Source organism: Accipiter gentilis, chromosome 33, assembly GCF_929443795.1.
Source record: "Accipiter gentilis chromosome 33, bAccGen1.1, whole genome shotgun sequence".
NCBI classification, from domain to species: domain Eukaryota; kingdom Metazoa; phylum Chordata; class Aves; order Accipitriformes; family Accipitridae; genus Astur; species Astur gentilis.
Window position 1 is genome coordinate 1,050,897 of NC_064912.1, and position 18,676 is coordinate 1,069,572.

The window sequence follows — 18,676 nt, forward strand, 5'->3', positions numbered from 1 at the left end:
CCAGGGAAGGGCAACCAAGATGGTGAAGGGTCTTGAGGGCAAGACTTATGAGGAGCAGCTGAGGTCACTGGGCTTGTTCAGCCTGAAGAAGAGAAGGCTGAGGGGTGCCCTCATTGCAGTCTACACCTTCCTCAAGGGGGGCAGCGGAGGGGGAGGTCCTGATCTCCTCTCTCTGGTGACCAGCAATAGGGTACGAGGAAATGGAATGAAGCTGTGTCAGGGGAAGTTCAGACTGGACATTAGGAAAAGGTTCTTCACTGAGATGGTGGCCGGTGCCTGGAACAGGCTGCCCAGGGAGGTGGTCATGGCACCAAGCCTGTCAGAGTTCAGGGAGTGTCTGGATGACACTTTTAGTTACGTAGTTTAGTTTTAGGTGGTCCTGCGAGGAGCACGGAGTTGGTCTCAATGATCCTTATGGGTCCCTTCCAACTCGAGATATTCTATGATTCTATATTAAATATAAATAACAAATGCAGAAATGATTCCAGACATACATATCTGGAGTCTTGGTTAGAAACCTGATTAAAATGTGTCTCCCAGCTGGCTACTGAATGGACTAGATTCATTGCAAAGTTGGGTACTTTTAGTCAGGCTTTTTTCCTACTTTTCCTGTTAACCTGGTGGATGTCCTGTTTTCATCCTTTTCCTTCCTCTCTAGCAAAATGTGGGATTTGTAAATATTGTGCAATTCAATATCTCTTGGTAATATGTTGCTGCTATTCTGAAATCGAAGCAGCTCAGTGTTTAAGTTGGCATATATTAGAAGAAGAATGACATGAATATTCACCAGATTTTCGAAGGTGACTTAACTGCTTATAAGTTTAGTAGGTGCACTGACCACCAGAATTTGATTCCTGATCTTCCAAGGAGACTGCTAGGAAGTTCAGAAAACAAAACTTGATATAAACAAGCAAAAGTAAACATCATTGTGGTAATCATTGAGTCTGGTCTACTTTTGTGAGTCATAAATACGAGTTTACCCTTTGTTTTCCCCTCATAGGTCATCTTTATCTTCTAGTGTTCTAAATAACAACTCATGATTTAATTAAAATTTAATAAAATATGGTATTGCATCTGAAAGAGTTAGTTAAGAACCATAGTCCATTAAACTTTTTCATGTTGAATAAAATGTTAAGAAAATAACATACTAAGTATTTTGGGGTTTTCCTAGTAAGTTCATCTCTGACCAGAGAGGAAAATTATTTCACTCAAAAAAATAGTTTGCTCAAAGGTTTTGTGTTTAACTTTCACAGCTGTCCTTTCTAGCATTGGGAGCATTTAGATCTCTTGCCATGTTGAATGCTTACAGGTCATGAGGCATGTTGGCTGATAACAGAATCATATTCAGATGATCAAGCTTTGTAAATACCAGTAAAACTTTGAGCATTTGGAGTGTTCTTCTGTTTTTCCACTTAAATGGACTTCTGTAATACTTTGAGGGCCAATGCTTGCTGAAGAGATATTAATGACTTTCAAATGAGAAATGTACTAAGTAAAGAGCAGGCTTGCATCCATTATTATTAAAGTACTTTCATTTGTCAACAGAGCTATCTGTAGGGTCAAAATAAAAAAATAGTTGGTGTACAGCCATAATGAATTCTGTTGCTTTGCCATAGATGATATTATATCTAGCATACTAAAAATAGGAAGTTTATGACTGTGACTCAGTTGAATTCCAACAGAATTTGTAATAAATTAGTCTTTAAATAATGGTTCTATGACAGCTGTCCTCTCTTGCAGTTGGAGAGAGCAGTAGCATTGGATGTGTAACATTGATGATCTTTACTGCTGTTTGTAAGAACTGCAGACTTAGGGATGCTTATTTGCCTAATACATTACCCTGTTCAGAGAGCTGTAGAAATGCAACTGATATTTTTCATAGCTGCTTCTTTTAACCAAAAAGAAGGTTGCACATGGTCCAGGTTGGAACTGCAACAGGATGATGACAGATAGAATAAGGAGGAAGCAGCTCATATGATTTCATTAAAAGTGAAAACAGTTCTTTTTATGGAATAAGGTTTTACAAGAATTGAGTACCCTTCCATATTTCATATTAGAATATTGTTTTTTTATTCTAACGGGTTTAATGTATGATCTGTCATCTTTTGGTTTTGTTCTAGAATTGTAATGATCCCTCTTCCTCAGCGGGGAAAAAATCAAACTTAGTAATGCATAGCTCTTACAAACTCCATTCTTCTTGCAGTAGAGCTTGTTAATTGTATTCAGCCTGAAAGTGCCACTCTGCAGATGCCTATGCTTTCTTACAGCCATTGTAACTTTGCATGTTGTTAGCTCAGCACATGGTAATTCTATTTTGTACACACACAGCCCTAAGCTGAGCTGCTGCAACATGAAACCTACCACCCCAAAAGGTGGTAGTTGCAGAAAGCAGCTCTGGCCTCCTTGTATTGAGCACAACCACTGGACAACACTGATCAAGAAAGGGAATTGACTGTGCAATTTCAAAGCATTTCTTTAGAGCCTATACCCAAAGATGTTGAAGGTGTAAATCATGTTGAGGAAGGCCGGGCCACAAAGCTCTTTTCCTGCTTGAATGAGTGTTCCATCCAGGAATAAATATTTCTCATCTCATATAAAATTGGCTGCAATATAGTTTTTGTAAAAGCTGTGAAATTTAGTGCTTACCTTTGTGCTCTTTACTCTGCCTGTTTCTGTTTTAAATTATATGTAAATCAGAAATTCCTCAGCAGCCATCTTCAGTCCATTCTGATGTGTTTTCTATAGACTTTATAATTAGTATGAACTTAGGATCATCTCTTCAACCATTTCAAACATTTCTGCTTCATTTACAGTATTCATGATCCCATTGTAACTTTCTGTGGCCATTGCAGACTTCCATCAACTTTTGCAGAATGATTTATGTTAGCCACAATTGGTAAAACAAGAGGTTCATAATGATTATAATGTCTGCACAATTACCGGTGGCATTTGTGTTAACCATTACCTTCTAGAATCTATTGTCTAAGACTGTCATGACATAGGTATTTTGGATGTCCTACCTTTTTTGTTTTGAACTTGTTGATGTCACCTGTCTCCTGAAGTTTAACTGTGAAAGGGGTTTCCTATAGCTAGAGGTGGATGCTTACAGCAGAACAGAACTGGATGCTGCAGAAGGTGTTTATTCCTTAGTGTGTGTCAGACATAGGTGAAGGAGAGAGGGCAATCCAGAGTATATCTCTGCTTTACACCTATCTTTCCTTCACCTCCCTTAAGATGCAACTTGGTTGTTGAGAATTGGAAAGGATTAGACACTGAATGGCTCCAAAACTTTGCTCTAAGCAGCCATTGTTCATCAATATAAAATGCTAGTCTCTGACTTTTTCCTTCTGGAAGCCTATCTTGACCCCAGTTTACTCTGAGAAGTAATTAATTCATGGACAGTGTATCCAGCTGGGTCTCTTGTACAGCTGGGGGGTACTGGCTAATGAATTCTGCTTTGTTTAAAACACAGTGATACGTCAAGGGTCAAAACCCAAACTCCAGGGATGGGACCAATTCAAATTCCTTGTTGTTTTGCTCACTTCCTAGACCAGATGTATCCATTTCTGGATTAGAAATGTTGATTTGATTTTGTTATTTGCAAGCAGCAATTTTGTTTTGTTATGTTCCATGATAGCCCCAGGACTATTTGTGCTTTGCAGAAGTAGGTTAGTCATATTGGAGAGAAATTTGCAGTGTTTTGGGATAATGAGGAAGGATGATCTCACTGAAAAATCAGATTAAGCTAATTGCTTAAAATGTGAGGTTTTCTTCCCCTTTTCTGTCTGCATGTAGGGGGAAAAAGAATCATAACTGGCAATTTAAGCTTTTTACTGATTAAAGCACAGAGTTGCATATGAAGGAAACTAAATGGCCCAAGATACTTTAATATTTGTCTAAAACTTCCCCTGAGAAATACCACTTTTGGTGAACAAAATTTTAGTGCAAACTTAGGTCCAGTTTCTGTAACTTCCTGAGTTACCAGCCCTGGGAAGAGTCTAGTGACCATACATTTATTCACTATATAGGGACAGTACTGACTCTGAACACCTCACTGTGGCTTCCCAGTTTCCTGCCTGTCATCTAAGCTGCAGGGGCTGACTGTGAGCATGCTGTTATCGTATCCCCACTGTGGAACACAAAATGTGTTACATCAAAAAAAGCTATTTAAACTTTGTAATTAGATGGGCAGGAATTCATTATGCTTAGCTGAAGGATAGTACCACCTTTAGGCTGCGGCTAAGTTGATTACATCTATCAGTTCATCCATACTTTAAATCTCCTGAGGAATTTTGCTGCCTTTTTTCTACTGATTGTTTTGGTGTTAAACAACTACTGTAGTTGTGTTTAACTTCAGTTTTCTTTTAACCAAAAGTTACCCTTTTGGGTATTGATTTTAAAAATCATTCCAACCACTAGAGTTCTGAGTGTAATACCTTTTCATCATTGACTTGCTTTTTAAACATTACTCAGTTGTTAACCTTTTTTCACTGTCAATATAAAAAGGCAGACTTTATAGGAGGCATTCAATGGTTGCTGTTTGCGATGAAAGGAAATTTAAAAAAAAGTATTCTATCAGTGCTCTTTCCTTTTTATGGTTCTGGAGTTTATTTATTGATTACTTATTCAGTGAATTATTGAGTATACATTCTGAGATGTACCTGATTTTCTTCATAAATGCTTCATGTTCATATGTGACTTTATTCTGGAAAGGAGTGTAAATGGTTGTGTTTCTGAAATAGAGATTTCTAAATAATTATGGATAGAACTGGTAATGCTTCTTATGCTTAAGTTGCTTCACTTATTTTTGTAAGAATCCATTTTCAGTTGCTTGTAACTGCTTGACTTCATCTTCTTGGGCTGGGTGTCTGCACGCTGAGATCATATTCTGCTGTTAAAATTTAATCTAACTACACCAGTAATTAGATTTTCTCTAATCTAATCACAAGATTCTAACTGTTTTCCTCTGGAACTTGAGTTGGCACCTAGAGTACTGTGTTACCTGGAGTACTCGTTCAGCTCTGGGGCCTCCAATGTAAGAAGGACGTGGACCTGTTGGAGTGAGTCCAGAGGAGGCCACAAAGGTGCTCAGAGGGCTGGAGCACCTCTCCTATGAAAACAGGCTGAGAGAGTTGGGGTTGTTCAGCCTGGAGAAGAGAAGGTTCTGGGGAGACCTTATAGCAGCCTTCCAGTACTTAAAGGGGGCCTACAGGAAAGATGGGGAAGGACTTTTTATCAGGGAGTGTAGTGATAGGATGAGGGGTAAGGGTTTTAAACTGAAAGAGGGTAGATTTACATTACATATTAGGAACTAGTTCTTTACTGTGAGGGTGGTGAGGCACTGGTGCAGGTTGCCCAGAGAAGTTGTGGATGCCCCATCCCTGGAAGCGTTCAAGGCCAGGTTGGATGGGGCTTTGAGCAACCTGGTCTAGTGGAAGGTGTCCCTGCCCATGGCAGGGGGATTGGAACTAGATGATCTTTAAGGTCCCTTCCAACCCAAACCATTCTATGATTCTATATTTTGCTGGGGTGTTATCCTGAGATATGGGATACATCTCCTGCTATTCTATCAATACTTACTCCAGTAAGTAGTCTGCTAAGTCTTAGTATACACTGCCTTAACAGAACTATAGCTGGCAACTAAATCCTCTGAAAGCCCAGCAGTGCTAGGCATGTTCATCACATCATGGCTCCGTTGTCACAGAGCAGTGGATATGCCACTGACTACAGTCTTTGCATGTGTTCATCCAGCCAGTGGTACCAGACACTCAAAAGCAGAGAGCAAAGAGTTTGTTCTGTCCAAGCTCTGAGCCCTCGCGATGTGGCTCCAGTGAGCTCCACTTCTCATTCCTGCCCCAGTTACTAAGCCATTTGGAAAATAAGTAAAAGCTATGCCTGTGCATTAACCTAAAGGTTTGAAGCCTGCCCATGATTCAGGTTGAGCTTAGTGCATGGTTTTGTACAGCAGAGTTCTACTTTTTCAGCCTTTCGGAGTAATTTTTAAAGTCCACATTATAGGGACTTTAGAAATGCAAAGCCAAGCATCCAAACACTGGGAAAAGCCAGAATAGTACACTTTTACCTAAATGGGCTTATACTGTTTTTTCCTTGGAGATCTGATCCATTCAACACATGAAATAGTGCTTTGCAAAAAAGCTGAAGTGGTACCGTTCAGAGTGGCTCTCAATTTGACGTCTGTCCTGCTAACTCTTACTACGGTCTTGCAGTTAATGAAATTGCGTTCCAACCTGGACAACTGAATTCTGTATTAATAAATAATTTTAGAAGAAACCCTTCTTTATAATTCTAAAAAAAAATCTACTTTAGCCAAACTTTTGGCAACTAATTGTGTGTTCCTCTTGTTTTGGATGTCAGCATTGTCAGCAAAGATAGATGTGGTGTGCCTTGAATATCAAGAGCACTATGAAAATGCAAAGTACAACTATGCTTCATTTTACAATGTAGACATAGGGGATTCAGCACTTACTGTTAAAATAGTTACGAGATGATAAGGACAACAAATAGAATCACTGTAATTATTCATTGACAGTCAGCATGCTATGCCTCCCAAACTTCTGCTCTATTAATGAAGTTTTTGCACATTTCCTTCCTTCTGCTGATTTAAATATGTGGTATTTATGTTGTTAACCTCTTGAGCTGTTTTTTAGAGTACGAATTAGGAAATACATTGAAACACTTTAACGGTATTTGTGAAACAAACTAAAACAAATGCTGGCAGTATCTAAGTGCACCTTTGCCTGACTAACTGAGACTGTGGGAAGATCTAATAAAAGCACTGCCTCTTTGATACAGATATATTTTGATGGTCTGAATATACAGTAATTTCTGAAAAATGAAACGGATCTGAATCTAGGTTTTTTTTCATCAGTTTGTCCTTTCCACATGAGCATGTTGTTTGCATGTCTTAATTGTAAGGACAGGACTTTATCCTCAAAAGGAAAGTGTCTCCCTCTCTCTTTTCTTTTTGAATCTCCATAAGCAGCCATATAGCTTTCAGCTACAAGAAGTCCTCAATATGTTCTGTTGCTGGATGGATATCTTAAAAATGAGAACAGTCACTTATTTTGCTTGTTTTCATCTCCTGCGTAGCTTTGTAAAGTATGCAATTTATGCTTTTTCACCTAAAAATAATATTTTTTTTAAAAGGGGGTGGGGGAATCCAATCGATTTCGGCATAATTAAAAGAATGTTCTGATGTGAGAAACTGGTGAAATCTTCCATCCCGTTAAGAGTTTTAGAACTTTATGATTGAGCTCATCTGAGCGTGAAACTTCATATCTAATTATTTAGTTTGAAAAGCATACAGATCTTGTTTGGGGAGAGAAGAAGAGTGTGGTTGGTGGTTGTTTTTTTAACAGCGTCAGTAGTTACTTTTGGAGTGAAGACATAGCTACATCAACTATTTTAAACATGAACAAGTGCTTATGGTTAAATGGTAGGCACCTTTCAAACTCAACATTAAGACCAATTCTACACAGTGATCAATTTTAACAGACAAGGCTGTTACATAGTTCCTGTTGAGATGTTAGTTGTCTACATGTTATGGTTTGCCTGTTTATAAACATCAGTAGGGTATTCTTGTTGGTGGCTGTAATAAATGCATTTAATCTGAAATTTTCAAAAGCTCCATAGCCGTTTTCACTCCTAATGCTTTAACTGAATTCAAAGTCTTAATAGTGAGAGTAATCAAACATTGATTTCTCTGATAATATTTCTTGCAACACATGTGAAGCTACTGTATTGAAACACATATTAGGTTCATTTTCCTATCCTGGATCCCCCAAAGTTTTGAACTTTTCCAAAATAAGTACACAGCATAGTAAAATCCACATTAAAATGAGCATTCACGCTAATTTGAAGAGCCAGACGTCTTACAATTCACCTCCAGAAAGATTGCATATTGGCCTCTACCATTAAATTAGTAATTTCACTTATTTAAATATTGATCATATTGCAGATGTTAGGAGGGGGGGATCACAAGCCCTGAGCTGTCAGCTGTCTGCGCTGCCGCCATCTCTGTGTAACAGCCTGAGCAATTTACCAGGCACCCATGTGTATAGTAAGGTTTTGGCCTTTTTTTAATCTGATGGTAGTTCCTGTCTTCTCCAAATGCAGTGGGCCTCCTTTCTTGATTTGTATATATTGAAAACGTTACGTGTGTTTACAACATGCTCAGCTGCTTGACTCAGCCTGGCTTCCATATAGCCGAATTTCAGAGAACTTTGTGGACATTGGAAATTTGTGTAAATACAGTGGACATTGGCACTCAGGTGAACTGGTGCCTCTGCAAGCAAACGTCAGCTCCTTATTCCCACATGGAGCAGCATCCTGCCTTAACTGCTGTGTTTCATAGTGTACATATGTTTGCATAAATCATACATTTAGGCTGAACAGGTGTTCATATTTGGTCCCTATGGCAGTCACGTAGGCGCTCATGATACCGTGCCTGTCCCTGGCACTGGTTTTACTTCCTTGTAAGAACTACAATTAATGAGAGCTATCTTGCTCTGGGCATCTGTAGTTGATATACGCTTCCCACTGTTGGGATTTTCGTTACATCTTCTGGAACCCCAAAGAACTGAGCAAGGTTTTTAGATCTTTTTAAACCCCTCCCTATTCCTGCGTCTCTACATTGTTCATAATGTTCTTTAGACAAAAAGGGACAGACTGTGACCTTGGCTAATGAATAAATCAGCTCCATCTGTCCACCCAGAGATAGCCTTGTAGCACAGTAGGGCTTAAGGGCATATTTGTACTGCGCAGTGTGGTTAAAAATATCTAAGCTGACTCCAAGTCATCTGGCGTGTTCACACAGTGCAGTGCAGTATTACTGGCCAGGACATAGGTATTGGTGGCTTTGAGTAGGTCTGGTTTGCTCTGAGAGGGCATCACTGGTGGTGTAGCTGCGTGTTCTTGCTACTTGAGGTAGCTTGTGTGTCCCTGTGTGATGCTGCATCGCTTGGTATGCTGTGTCTGCTCACGCATCAAGTGGGCACAAAGCTGACTACTGAGTACTCCAGACACGCTGTCTTACCCAAGATCTTACTACGTGTATGCTTCTACTAGATGTGGTCTTTTTTTGAAGGGTTAAGAGATGCAGACAAGAGCATAATCTTCCCAAATTTTGCAACAGCTCAGAAACTGCATGTCCGTAACCTTTGGCAAATTTCTTTGCCCTCACTCAGATGACAGGAGAGTGAAGCTACCTGGCTAGGTTTCGTTAAAGTGTTTTCAAGAGGGGATGTGCCGTCTGGGTTCTCAGTGAAGCCTTTAAGTTTGTATCGCCTAGTGTTTTGTCCATGTTAGAAAAACTTTGATTGGTGTCCTCATAACTGGGCTCTGATTCTCTGCATAAGCAAAGATTTCAGATCTGATAGTTTGTGGCCACTAAAAGGGAACTATCTCACCCGCCATCACACTTGCCATCGCTCAGCTCATGCTAGAAGCAGTACTTGCTGGACTCCTGATACCACCGGTTAATCCAACAGAAAAACAACCACGCAAAAAACCCATCCTATCCTGCTGTTCAAACCTTCCACTCCAAACCTGGGTATTTTCTTGCTGTTAGTCATTTGAACTGTCTCACAGAAGCTTTTTAGCATCACAGATGGTTGAAAGAAGGGTGCAGGAGTGCACAGCGAGGAGGAGAGAGAGAAAGAAGTGGATAAAGACAAATGGAAGGGCCTGAGATCTCTCCCTTCCAGGAGCAATGAGGCTTGAGCTTGAAGAACAGAGTTGAGGTGCTTTCCCCTGGGACCAAAGTCATCCACGTTTCTTGTGTTGTGCCTTGTTGAAATAGTTCACATTGAGGTGCTTTGTCCCCATATAATATTTTTAATATAATTTACTCCTGTCCCTGGATTTTTTTTCCTATTTCTAATCTTTTTTTTTTTTGTTGCAGCGACTCTTTGCTGCAGCATCTGTAATCTCCCCTTGTCTTTTATGTCACTTGGTATTTATACCAGTGGTCCTTTACCGACACTTTAATATCCTTGATGTGGTGTTTACATCATAGGATTTGAATGTAAAACACCTTAGTTTTCCTCTTGCTCCAGTGTTTGTGTTATGGTGAAATAATTCACACAGATGTCCTGTTAGTGGGGAATTGGATCAGAGAGGTATTTGGTATGGAATTTGACTTTGTGCTTCCAGAGAGGCTTTTGGCAGACACGCTCCATCACGTTGACTTTTTCTGTTCATTCTCTGCACAATCTTTTGACAGATCAGTTACTATGAATTTTACTCAAAATATGCAAAACTTCAATTATTATTTGTTTCAATTTGCTGTAGCTTATTTTTAGTTTAAGCACATGCAAGTCCTGACACAATGAGCTACTTCCATAACGTTTTTGAAAATCATTTTGCTTGAGCTGTGTACATGATGAGGGGAAAAAAACCCACCCCAGCTTTATTGTGTCCCCTGAGAAGGTGCTTTGCCAATGATTTCAATGGGAGAAAGAGCACGCAGTGAAAATCAGTGAAAAAAAGGTTTTAAGAATGTGCTTCTCTCTGCCAGTGAGCAAACCTGCTTATAGTAGTGCATTTAGTTGGCTGTTATTTACAGAGTAATTTTACAGAAGCCATCAGTATATGGAAAAGCAAATTTTCAAACATTTTACAGTTTTTCTGTTGAACTGTGAGATAAATAACTTGCAGGATTGTGGCCTTTTTTGCATTGCTACTGGAAGAGCATATTTTCTATTTATTGTTCTACCAGTGGCATCCAAAATACTACATGTTAACTCCTATCATCGAGGAAGGAATTTATTTGTTCAGAAAGTTATTTTTTATATGTATGTATACATATACACACAGACACATGTTTGTGATTTATCTACAGCTGACAGATGAAGATTGCCATATATATTACTGAAGTAACATGTGGTTTTTATTAGATAAATTCTTTAAAATTACAAAAACGTGGATGCGGAATCAGGCTCATATTGTGTACAATCCATGGAAACATATTTGTCTTAAAAATATGTGCAACAGATTTGTTTCTTCCTTAGTTTGTCATGGCACAGCTGCAGAGGTGAGATTTTTTCTTTTAAATGCTTTACAAAGATTCAGAATTGGCCTGTTGCTTACTATTTCCTTCCAGATTAAATAGTGAATGGATGCTTTATTCCTCACAAATTGAGTCATTTGGCTTCAAAGTCCTCCTTTAAATGAGAAATTTTAAGATTGTTTGTTAGAGAATTCTTCTGGGGACTTGATCATGCTATAATTATTACTCTGAAATTTTAAAATTTTCTATCACATTTTGCTGCTTTTTATGTAGGAAGTTGCTGCCCATACAATTCTGCTATGAAACCAATACGTCTGTGCCAGTCTTTATAGCACCACCCATCTTCTGACATGTGCACAGCAAGAAATGCAAGTTTGTGTGTTTAAAATGCTGCAGGAGGCAAATTCAATATGCAGGAGCTGTTGAAAATAGAACATGTACTTTTAAAATTCATGAATGGTATGCATGTTTTTCAAGTTAGAACATGGCTTATAAATATTAATTGGAGCAGTGATGCCAGCGATGAAGTTGCAGATACACATCAAGGAAATTTCTCAACAGTCTAATCCTTTTTATAATTATTTGTCATTACAAACGTTCTTTCAGTTAAAAAAGAATTGAAAGTTAGGTTTAGGGCTAGTTTCAAAGTTTTCAGTTTGTGATTTATGCAGGTTTAACATTAGAAAATGTGCACAAAATGTTACTGCACAATTTTGGTGGAAAACATGATATGGAATGGGTCCACTTTAAAGCATTTTTTTTTAAAAGAAATTCCTCTCATATTTCTTTGTTTTCGTCTCCAGAAGGATATGAGAGACTTGGAGGAGGAGCAGAGCATTTTGCTTTCTCCACATTTCAAACCATGAAAAAAAATAATCTATCTGAAATCACTTATGTTACTAACACCACCGTACTTCAGAGGCACCAGAGCTGTTCATGAGCAGTGTTAAAATCTCTGGAAAACCGTAGTGTCTGTCAAGGGATGAACTTTATAGATATTTGTTCTGTTAAATTCAATTCCTTGAAGGATGCAGTTCAAACATTGATTTGGTGGAACGAACAGCCCCGAGGCACTGCTGCCCACAGCCCTCGTCTCTTAACAGCTTGCTCAGGTGCCTGCCTGGAAGCCAGCAGAGGCTTGCAGTGGAGCAAACTTCTTGGCACCAGCGTTAGCCGTGGTCACAGCCGTGGTGTCCGAGATGACCGCAGGTACTCCAAGCACAGTTCTGCTCTAGTTTCTTAATGAGAGCAGGGTTGCACCGTTAACGTTACGAATGTGATAAGTTAGATGGACTTTTTTATTATTTGGCTTTATAATTCTCAACATTGGCTTACAGGTTTCATCTTATCAAAAAATTTAACTAGTTCAGTTTAAGCTGTATGCATTCTTTAGATCCCATGAGTCTGTGAATTTGCAAAATGAGAAATACACCATGCTTAATGATTTTCATGTTCTCCAAGTAGTATGCTAATTGTGTTTTTTCACCAAGAAGAATAGTTGCATACATTAAGGCCTATCTCAATTTTACATGTTTTTACCAAAACTAGTTCTGTCTTTTCTGCTCCTGGTACTTCCAACAAAAGTAAACGGAAGAGAGAAATAACTTTGCATGGCATCTGAATACTTTCTTTAGGTTTTTTTTTTAATTTTATGGTATTCAGAGCAACTGTGGTTGGGATTTAATGTATTGAGCAGGAAGAGATATGCTTATAGCAGGAACCCAAGAGGGAAAAGCAAGATGTCTGAAAGCTTAGACTTACACTTCACAGATTATTTTTTCAAAGTACCTTGTTCCATACGCTGTACAAACTAGACAGCACAATATAGATTACTGCTTTTAGGGTGGGAGAAGGAGGAGTTTAGTTCAGTGGTAGACATAATTATTCTTGTTTTCCCAAATTAATTTATTCAGGGATGAATGTTAAGAGATGTTTAGAATGAGACAGTGAATGATTTCAGGATGCTCTGCTAGGCTATAGATTCCCTGGGGACCTTGTACACTGCATCTATCACGACATAGCGTAAGCAGAGAAGACAAGAAGTTGAACTTACGTTTGACAGTACTGCGTGACTCTTGGAACCCAGCTGACTCTGAACCCCAGCCCAGGGCTTCACACTCGCGCTCCTCCCCTTGCCCATGCCTGGCACTCGTGCTTGCACCTCCTCTGCTCTTTTCTGCCAGCCAGCACATCTTCCAGAGCCCCACGCTGCGCTTACGCCCATCCTCTAGGGTCTGGTATACCCAGTTGGGAGTAAAGGCAGCTGCGTTGTTAAGAATGAGTGAGACCAGGGCTACCAACACAGCCGTGGCTACCAGTTTCTGGACAGTCATATCTGACTGTCAGCTTGCTGCCAGTCTCTGTTTGCAGAAGACACGAGGTCTCAATCAGCTGCAGCACATTGAAATTGGACTTGAAACAGAGGCAGCTTCCCTAGGATGTTACGAGTGGCTAGAGGACATCACCGTTCATTCTCAAAGTCAACTCCAGAGGTGTTTCTGATCAAGGAAATGAGAATTTTGCGAGGTAGGTAGAATTCCATAAAATAAGAACACAAGCTTTTTTAGGTCCTTCCCAGCTTTGGCTTATCCACCTTCTTGCACTTTGATAAGTAATGCCAGTCCTGTGATGAACTGAACGATAGGGAGGTCCATTCCTTGTGAGACGAGGTGAAGCCAGAAAGAATCCAGTCTCGAGGCTGGAGAGCCGGAGCTGCTGCCAGTGCAGAGGCGGGGATGCTTGCCAGCAGCGTGCCAAGCGTGCCGGATCCTCCGAGGCAACCAGCACGACTCCGAAAGCTTTTTTTTTGTTGTTTTTGATGCAAACTTCAGAATATCCCACAAACCATGACAAATGTCATTCTCTCAAAGCCAAGCTGAGCTGGAGGTGAATGCTGTCATCCCAAAGGAGCTCTGCAAGTTTGGAGTATCTCGAGGAGTTTGCTTTGCCGTGTCCTTCTCTGAAGATCCGAGCTGCGAGTGCAGGGACCGGAGAACAGCCACTGCTGTGAGGAAAAGGCCCCCCCCCCCCCCCACCTCTCCACGAAGAGGAAATGGCTGTTTTTGTGGCTGTTTTTGGTGAGCCTCTGGGCGTAGTCGACTGCAACAAACAGAGCCACTGCCACAGCAGTCAAACATTAACAGGATGTGTTTCCTGAAAGGAAAAGACTATGGAGACTTCTAAAGTTGTACCTCCTCCCCTCGGCGAGCCCCCCTCCCCGTCTCACTCCTCCTACCCTCCCAGAAGCACAAAGCAGGGCTGCGAGGATGGGGCTGCGCATCGCAGGGGAGCCCAGGGAGCACCTCAGAGGTCCTCTTTAAAAGGGAAAAAAAGAAGTCCCTAGCCTCGACCCTCCGAACATCAGCTCTGCAGAAACGGATTGAGGAGAGGGATTTTGAAATGTTTTTTTACTAAAAGCGAAACAATATTGAGGGGTTTGCTGTTGAACAGCATGACAAAAGCGGGGGGGGGGGGGGGGGGGAATGATGTCCCCCTTCCTCTCTGCAACCCTAGAAGGGAGCATGGCAGATAAATAGAATATACAAAAACTCGAGGTTCTCAACCCGTGAAAAAAAAAGAATATGAGGGTGTCTGAAAAGGCAGTTGGAAGTATTACGATGTGAATGAAGTTGAAAATCTCGGCATTGCAACTGTGCAGGGCTGGCACAGCTCTGAGCCCCACATCCTCGTGTGCTGTCAGCGCTGGTAGCTCTGCAGTGCCTCTGAGAAGGCTGGCCACCTCCCTTCAGTGGCCAGAGGATGGAAAAGCTTCTGCAAATTCCTTAATATAATGCCTCTGTTCACAATCCAGTACAGAATTGACTACCACACAGCAAGCCAGGACTGCAGTGCTGGTGCTGCAAAAGCTGCAAGGAAAGCAGCTATAATAAACAGATTAAAAAAGAGTTGTTGAGGACATTTCAAACTGTCCCTGAACATGGATGTTTCCAGAGGGCTCTTTCAGAGACCCAATCTCCAAATGGCTGTTTCCATGGCCTGCCATAGCAAGTCCTGCAGGGGCCGGGGCTGAGGGCAGACAGCCCTGGCAGATATTGCCCGGCTGCTGTTGCTGGTCTCCCCTGCTCCTCTGGGCATTATCGCCTGTAGTTATGCCCTTCCTTGAGCTGAGCCTGTTAACATTCTTTAGGCTGAAAAAATACTGTACAAGGTGTAGTATTAAATAGTATATTGTGAAATGAAGGTGTGACATTCTTGTCCGCAGCCTGGAGAGGGAGTAGCGAGAAGTCGTGGCAGAGTACCTGCACCACCGGCCGCAGCCGTGCTGCACTGACTCCACCTGAGATATTGGCACAAGAATTCACATTAGTGTAGTTAATAAAACTAGGTTAGAAACTGGTTTATAGCAGTTCTGTCTTACCAGCTAAGTTACGTTGCCCTTAGTCAACAAATCCACGCTAACCCAATACACATAGACAAACCGGTTGGAAATTTTTTGAAAGGCAACGTTTTATTTTCTAAGACTTGTGGCTGAGAGGAGTGGAAAATATTTCTATGAAGTTCATATGCCCCTATAGTTAGTTTTCAGCTATTGAAATTGAATGTACAAATCTGGCTATGATTTCACCCCTTCTTTGTGCAGTTGGCTCATTTTTAATCCTTAAATAGATGAAGCTTTAGGTACTTTGAGCATTTTCATACTTTGACAGCAGTACAACATCTTTGGTTTCTTTCTTTCCTGCGATTGGCCATGTTTCTATACATCTCTGGTTTTAGAAGTTTCAATATAAGTAACACACTGGTGTTCTGCCATTCTTCAAAAAAATTTCTTAACAGCATTGACTATATTTTCATATTTTATAACCCATGGATTATTTGTTACTATTTTAAGGCTGTGGTTCAGCAGCAAGGCAGGTCATGTTCATATGCAAATAATGCCAGGAGAGATTTACCTTTAGGGAAATATCTCTTCTACCCAATCACACACCTGCTTCTCCCCCCACCCCCGCCCCGTCTTTGATTTTTGTGATTTGTTGAAATCTAAGCATGTATTTTCACAAGGGCACAAACTTTCTTTGCATGTTACCTGTAAAAAAAAAAAAAGCAATTGTATTTTGCAAAGGCTGGACAAATCAGTCTAATCATTTAAAACTTAGTCACATCTCTTCCTCTTTCCACACCAGTTATTTGGTGTGAGAATATTCAACCTCTTTTTTTTAATTCCATCAACATTAAAAATAAATCATATCCTTCCTAAGTCATACTTGTCTTTGAGCATCAAAGGGACCAGGTCATCTAAACATCATGGCATTAGTTTGTGTTTTGGGATATATGATACTTGAGAAATTCTTCATGTTACATGTGCAAATCCATGAAAGTCAGTGAGTTTGCATTTAAGGCAGCTTTCCCAGCGGAAAAAAGTAAATGTCTTTCTCCCAGATTGCCTCTTGTTGTTGCCACAGATGGGTTGGATGGCTGTGTAGTGAGTTGCAGCTGGGAACGGATGCAGATGAGTCAAGTGGATCAGTTCACTGCCGCATAAAACACAGGAGGTGGTTATGGGGCTGGTGACAAAGCTGGTCTTAGATCAGATGCTGCATCCTCTACCTACGGTGAGGTGGTCATCTCTGAAGAGGCTGCATAATTTTAAGTCCGTATGGTCTCTCTGTTGATGGGGACTGCCACATCACAAATGATTTGGGATTTCAGTTTTTGTGATGATGACATTTTTCTGGGAGCCCCGGTCATGGCTCCCAGAGCAGAAAGGACAGCAGCACTGCGGTCTTCAGCCCGCCCAGATAACACACCAGTATGGAGAGTATCTGAAGTGCAATGTAAGGCAGTAGTAATTGCTGTTGGATGCCGTAATTCAGCAAGCACATGATCACTTTTTTTCCCATGGCAAAATTTCTGGTGGATGTTCTTGTCTGGAAGTAGCTGTTTGCTAATTGTTTGTTCCATGCTAGAGAGTGGTTCTGCTCAGTGGTAGGTTACATTACTGCATACAATTTGTACAGCAGCTTATAAAGCATTTTGGGTCTTTTGGGGTGAGAAATCAGTTACGTAAATGTGATTTTACTTTCAGATTCTCAATAATTTAGATCATATCAGATAACTAGTTGTTTCTGTACTGCATTTGTCCGTTTACTACCTAGTAAATTCTGTTTACAGTTGTTTATGCAGGGCATACTCTTTTTTCTATTATTTTTTTAACAGGCAGATAGCTTTGCATCATTCTATTCAATTAATAAATTAAATAAATAAGTATTCAATAAATTAATATCTAAAGATGTAAAATTGGGGAAATACCCAAATGAGTAGATCACACCAAGTCAAAATTAAATGAGTTTTGCAAAGATCTGGCAAATTTTCCTAGTCTGCTCATACCAAAATGGTTCACTTATTCATTTTTGTTACAGTTTTCATCAAATGGTTCTTGTTGGTGCATTCACAGTCAGTGACATTCTCTATCTCCACTCGGAGGTCTTGGGCTTCCAATACAAAACAGTCCAGGAAACCTTCTGATCCTTAAAAAAAACACCCCAAAACACCTTAATGGACACTACTGAAAAATGTGCAGCAGTATATTCAATTGCAGTACTTACTGCATTGCTTAGGACACGAGAGTTTTGTTTGATACAATTCACACTGAACATTAGCTTGGTATTATCAGGCTAAGTTTGGAATAGACAAAGCTATCTATTTCATATGGTATTATAGATAATATTCTGTAAAGCTTTTGTTGCTTTATCAAATACTCTGCTTCTGCCAGGGAAGAGTTTTTAGGAACAATCTAGACAGTTTTCAATGTTTTGATCATACATGAAAAATGCCTGACGTATTTCTCAGAGAAGGACTCATTTAATATGATTAACGCAATCAAGAATCCCATTGAATTGTTGCAACTTTTCATACGTTATTTAGTTCCTTGTTATCTTTTAGTTCCACTGAACAGGTATAACCAGAATCCAATAAATACATTTTAAAAGCACCTAATGTAATTTAGCTACATCAGATAACGCATCATTTTTTCAAGTCCCAAGTTTTTTCCAGGTTACAGGAGAACAGACAATAAGCCAGCAATTTTGACATTTGAACTCTTTCTTTATTTTGCAGAGGTTTGAAGATAAGAACAGTCTGTCTTTATAGATGTGTTTAATTTTACATAGTACTTCTAAACTATCAGCTTTTCATGCCTGCTAACCTTAGGTGTCACGTCATTTGTCTCATTTGACCATGTCCAAGCCCTCAGTAGCTGTTACGGTCCACAGCATGATGCTTTTATCCTATGACCAGTCTGTCAAGTCACGTGTATGTAAAGTTGATCATAAATGAGTTACCCAGTCAGAGTCACCCACCGTTGTACATTTCAGCCAGATGATATTATTCTAACTTGTTTTTTCAGGGGTTGGAACACGCAACTTTAAGTTACCGAAATCCAGGCAAGGGACTAACATTTGAAAAATAGTAATAGATGGTGCTAATTTTCCTTAGGAAGCAGCACCTGCTTTGTCCCATCCTTTTCCTTTGCATAGAAAACACCCCCGAGCAGCACGTAGGCAGTGGGGGGAGGCTGGGGAAGGGTGGTGCCCAGTGCCCTGCAGTGTTTGTCCAGGCCAGCCCAGACTCTGCTTACGTTAGAGTAGGTCTAGTAGCAAACCCTTCACACCAGAATGGTTCATCCACCGG

The 18,676-nt window shown here is 40.3% G+C and overlaps 2 protein-coding genes across 4 annotated transcripts in view; one reads left to right on the forward strand and one right to left on the reverse strand.

Moving 5' to 3' along the window:
- The window catches only part of TMEM204 (transmembrane protein 204), a 32,261-nt gene extending 18,138 nt beyond the window's left edge, over positions 1-14,123 (reverse strand). The window contains exon 1 of the mRNA XM_049835575.1: positions 13,083-14,123. Coding sequence (XP_049691532.1) covers positions 13,083-13,362 — 280 coding nt within the window. The 5' untranslated portion in view covers positions 13,363-14,123. The remainder of the gene's footprint in view (positions 1-13,082) is intronic.
- The window catches only part of IFT140 (intraflagellar transport 140), a 90,440-nt gene that overhangs the window by 57,099 nt on the left and 14,665 nt on the right, over positions 1-18,676 (forward strand). The window lies entirely within an intron of this gene.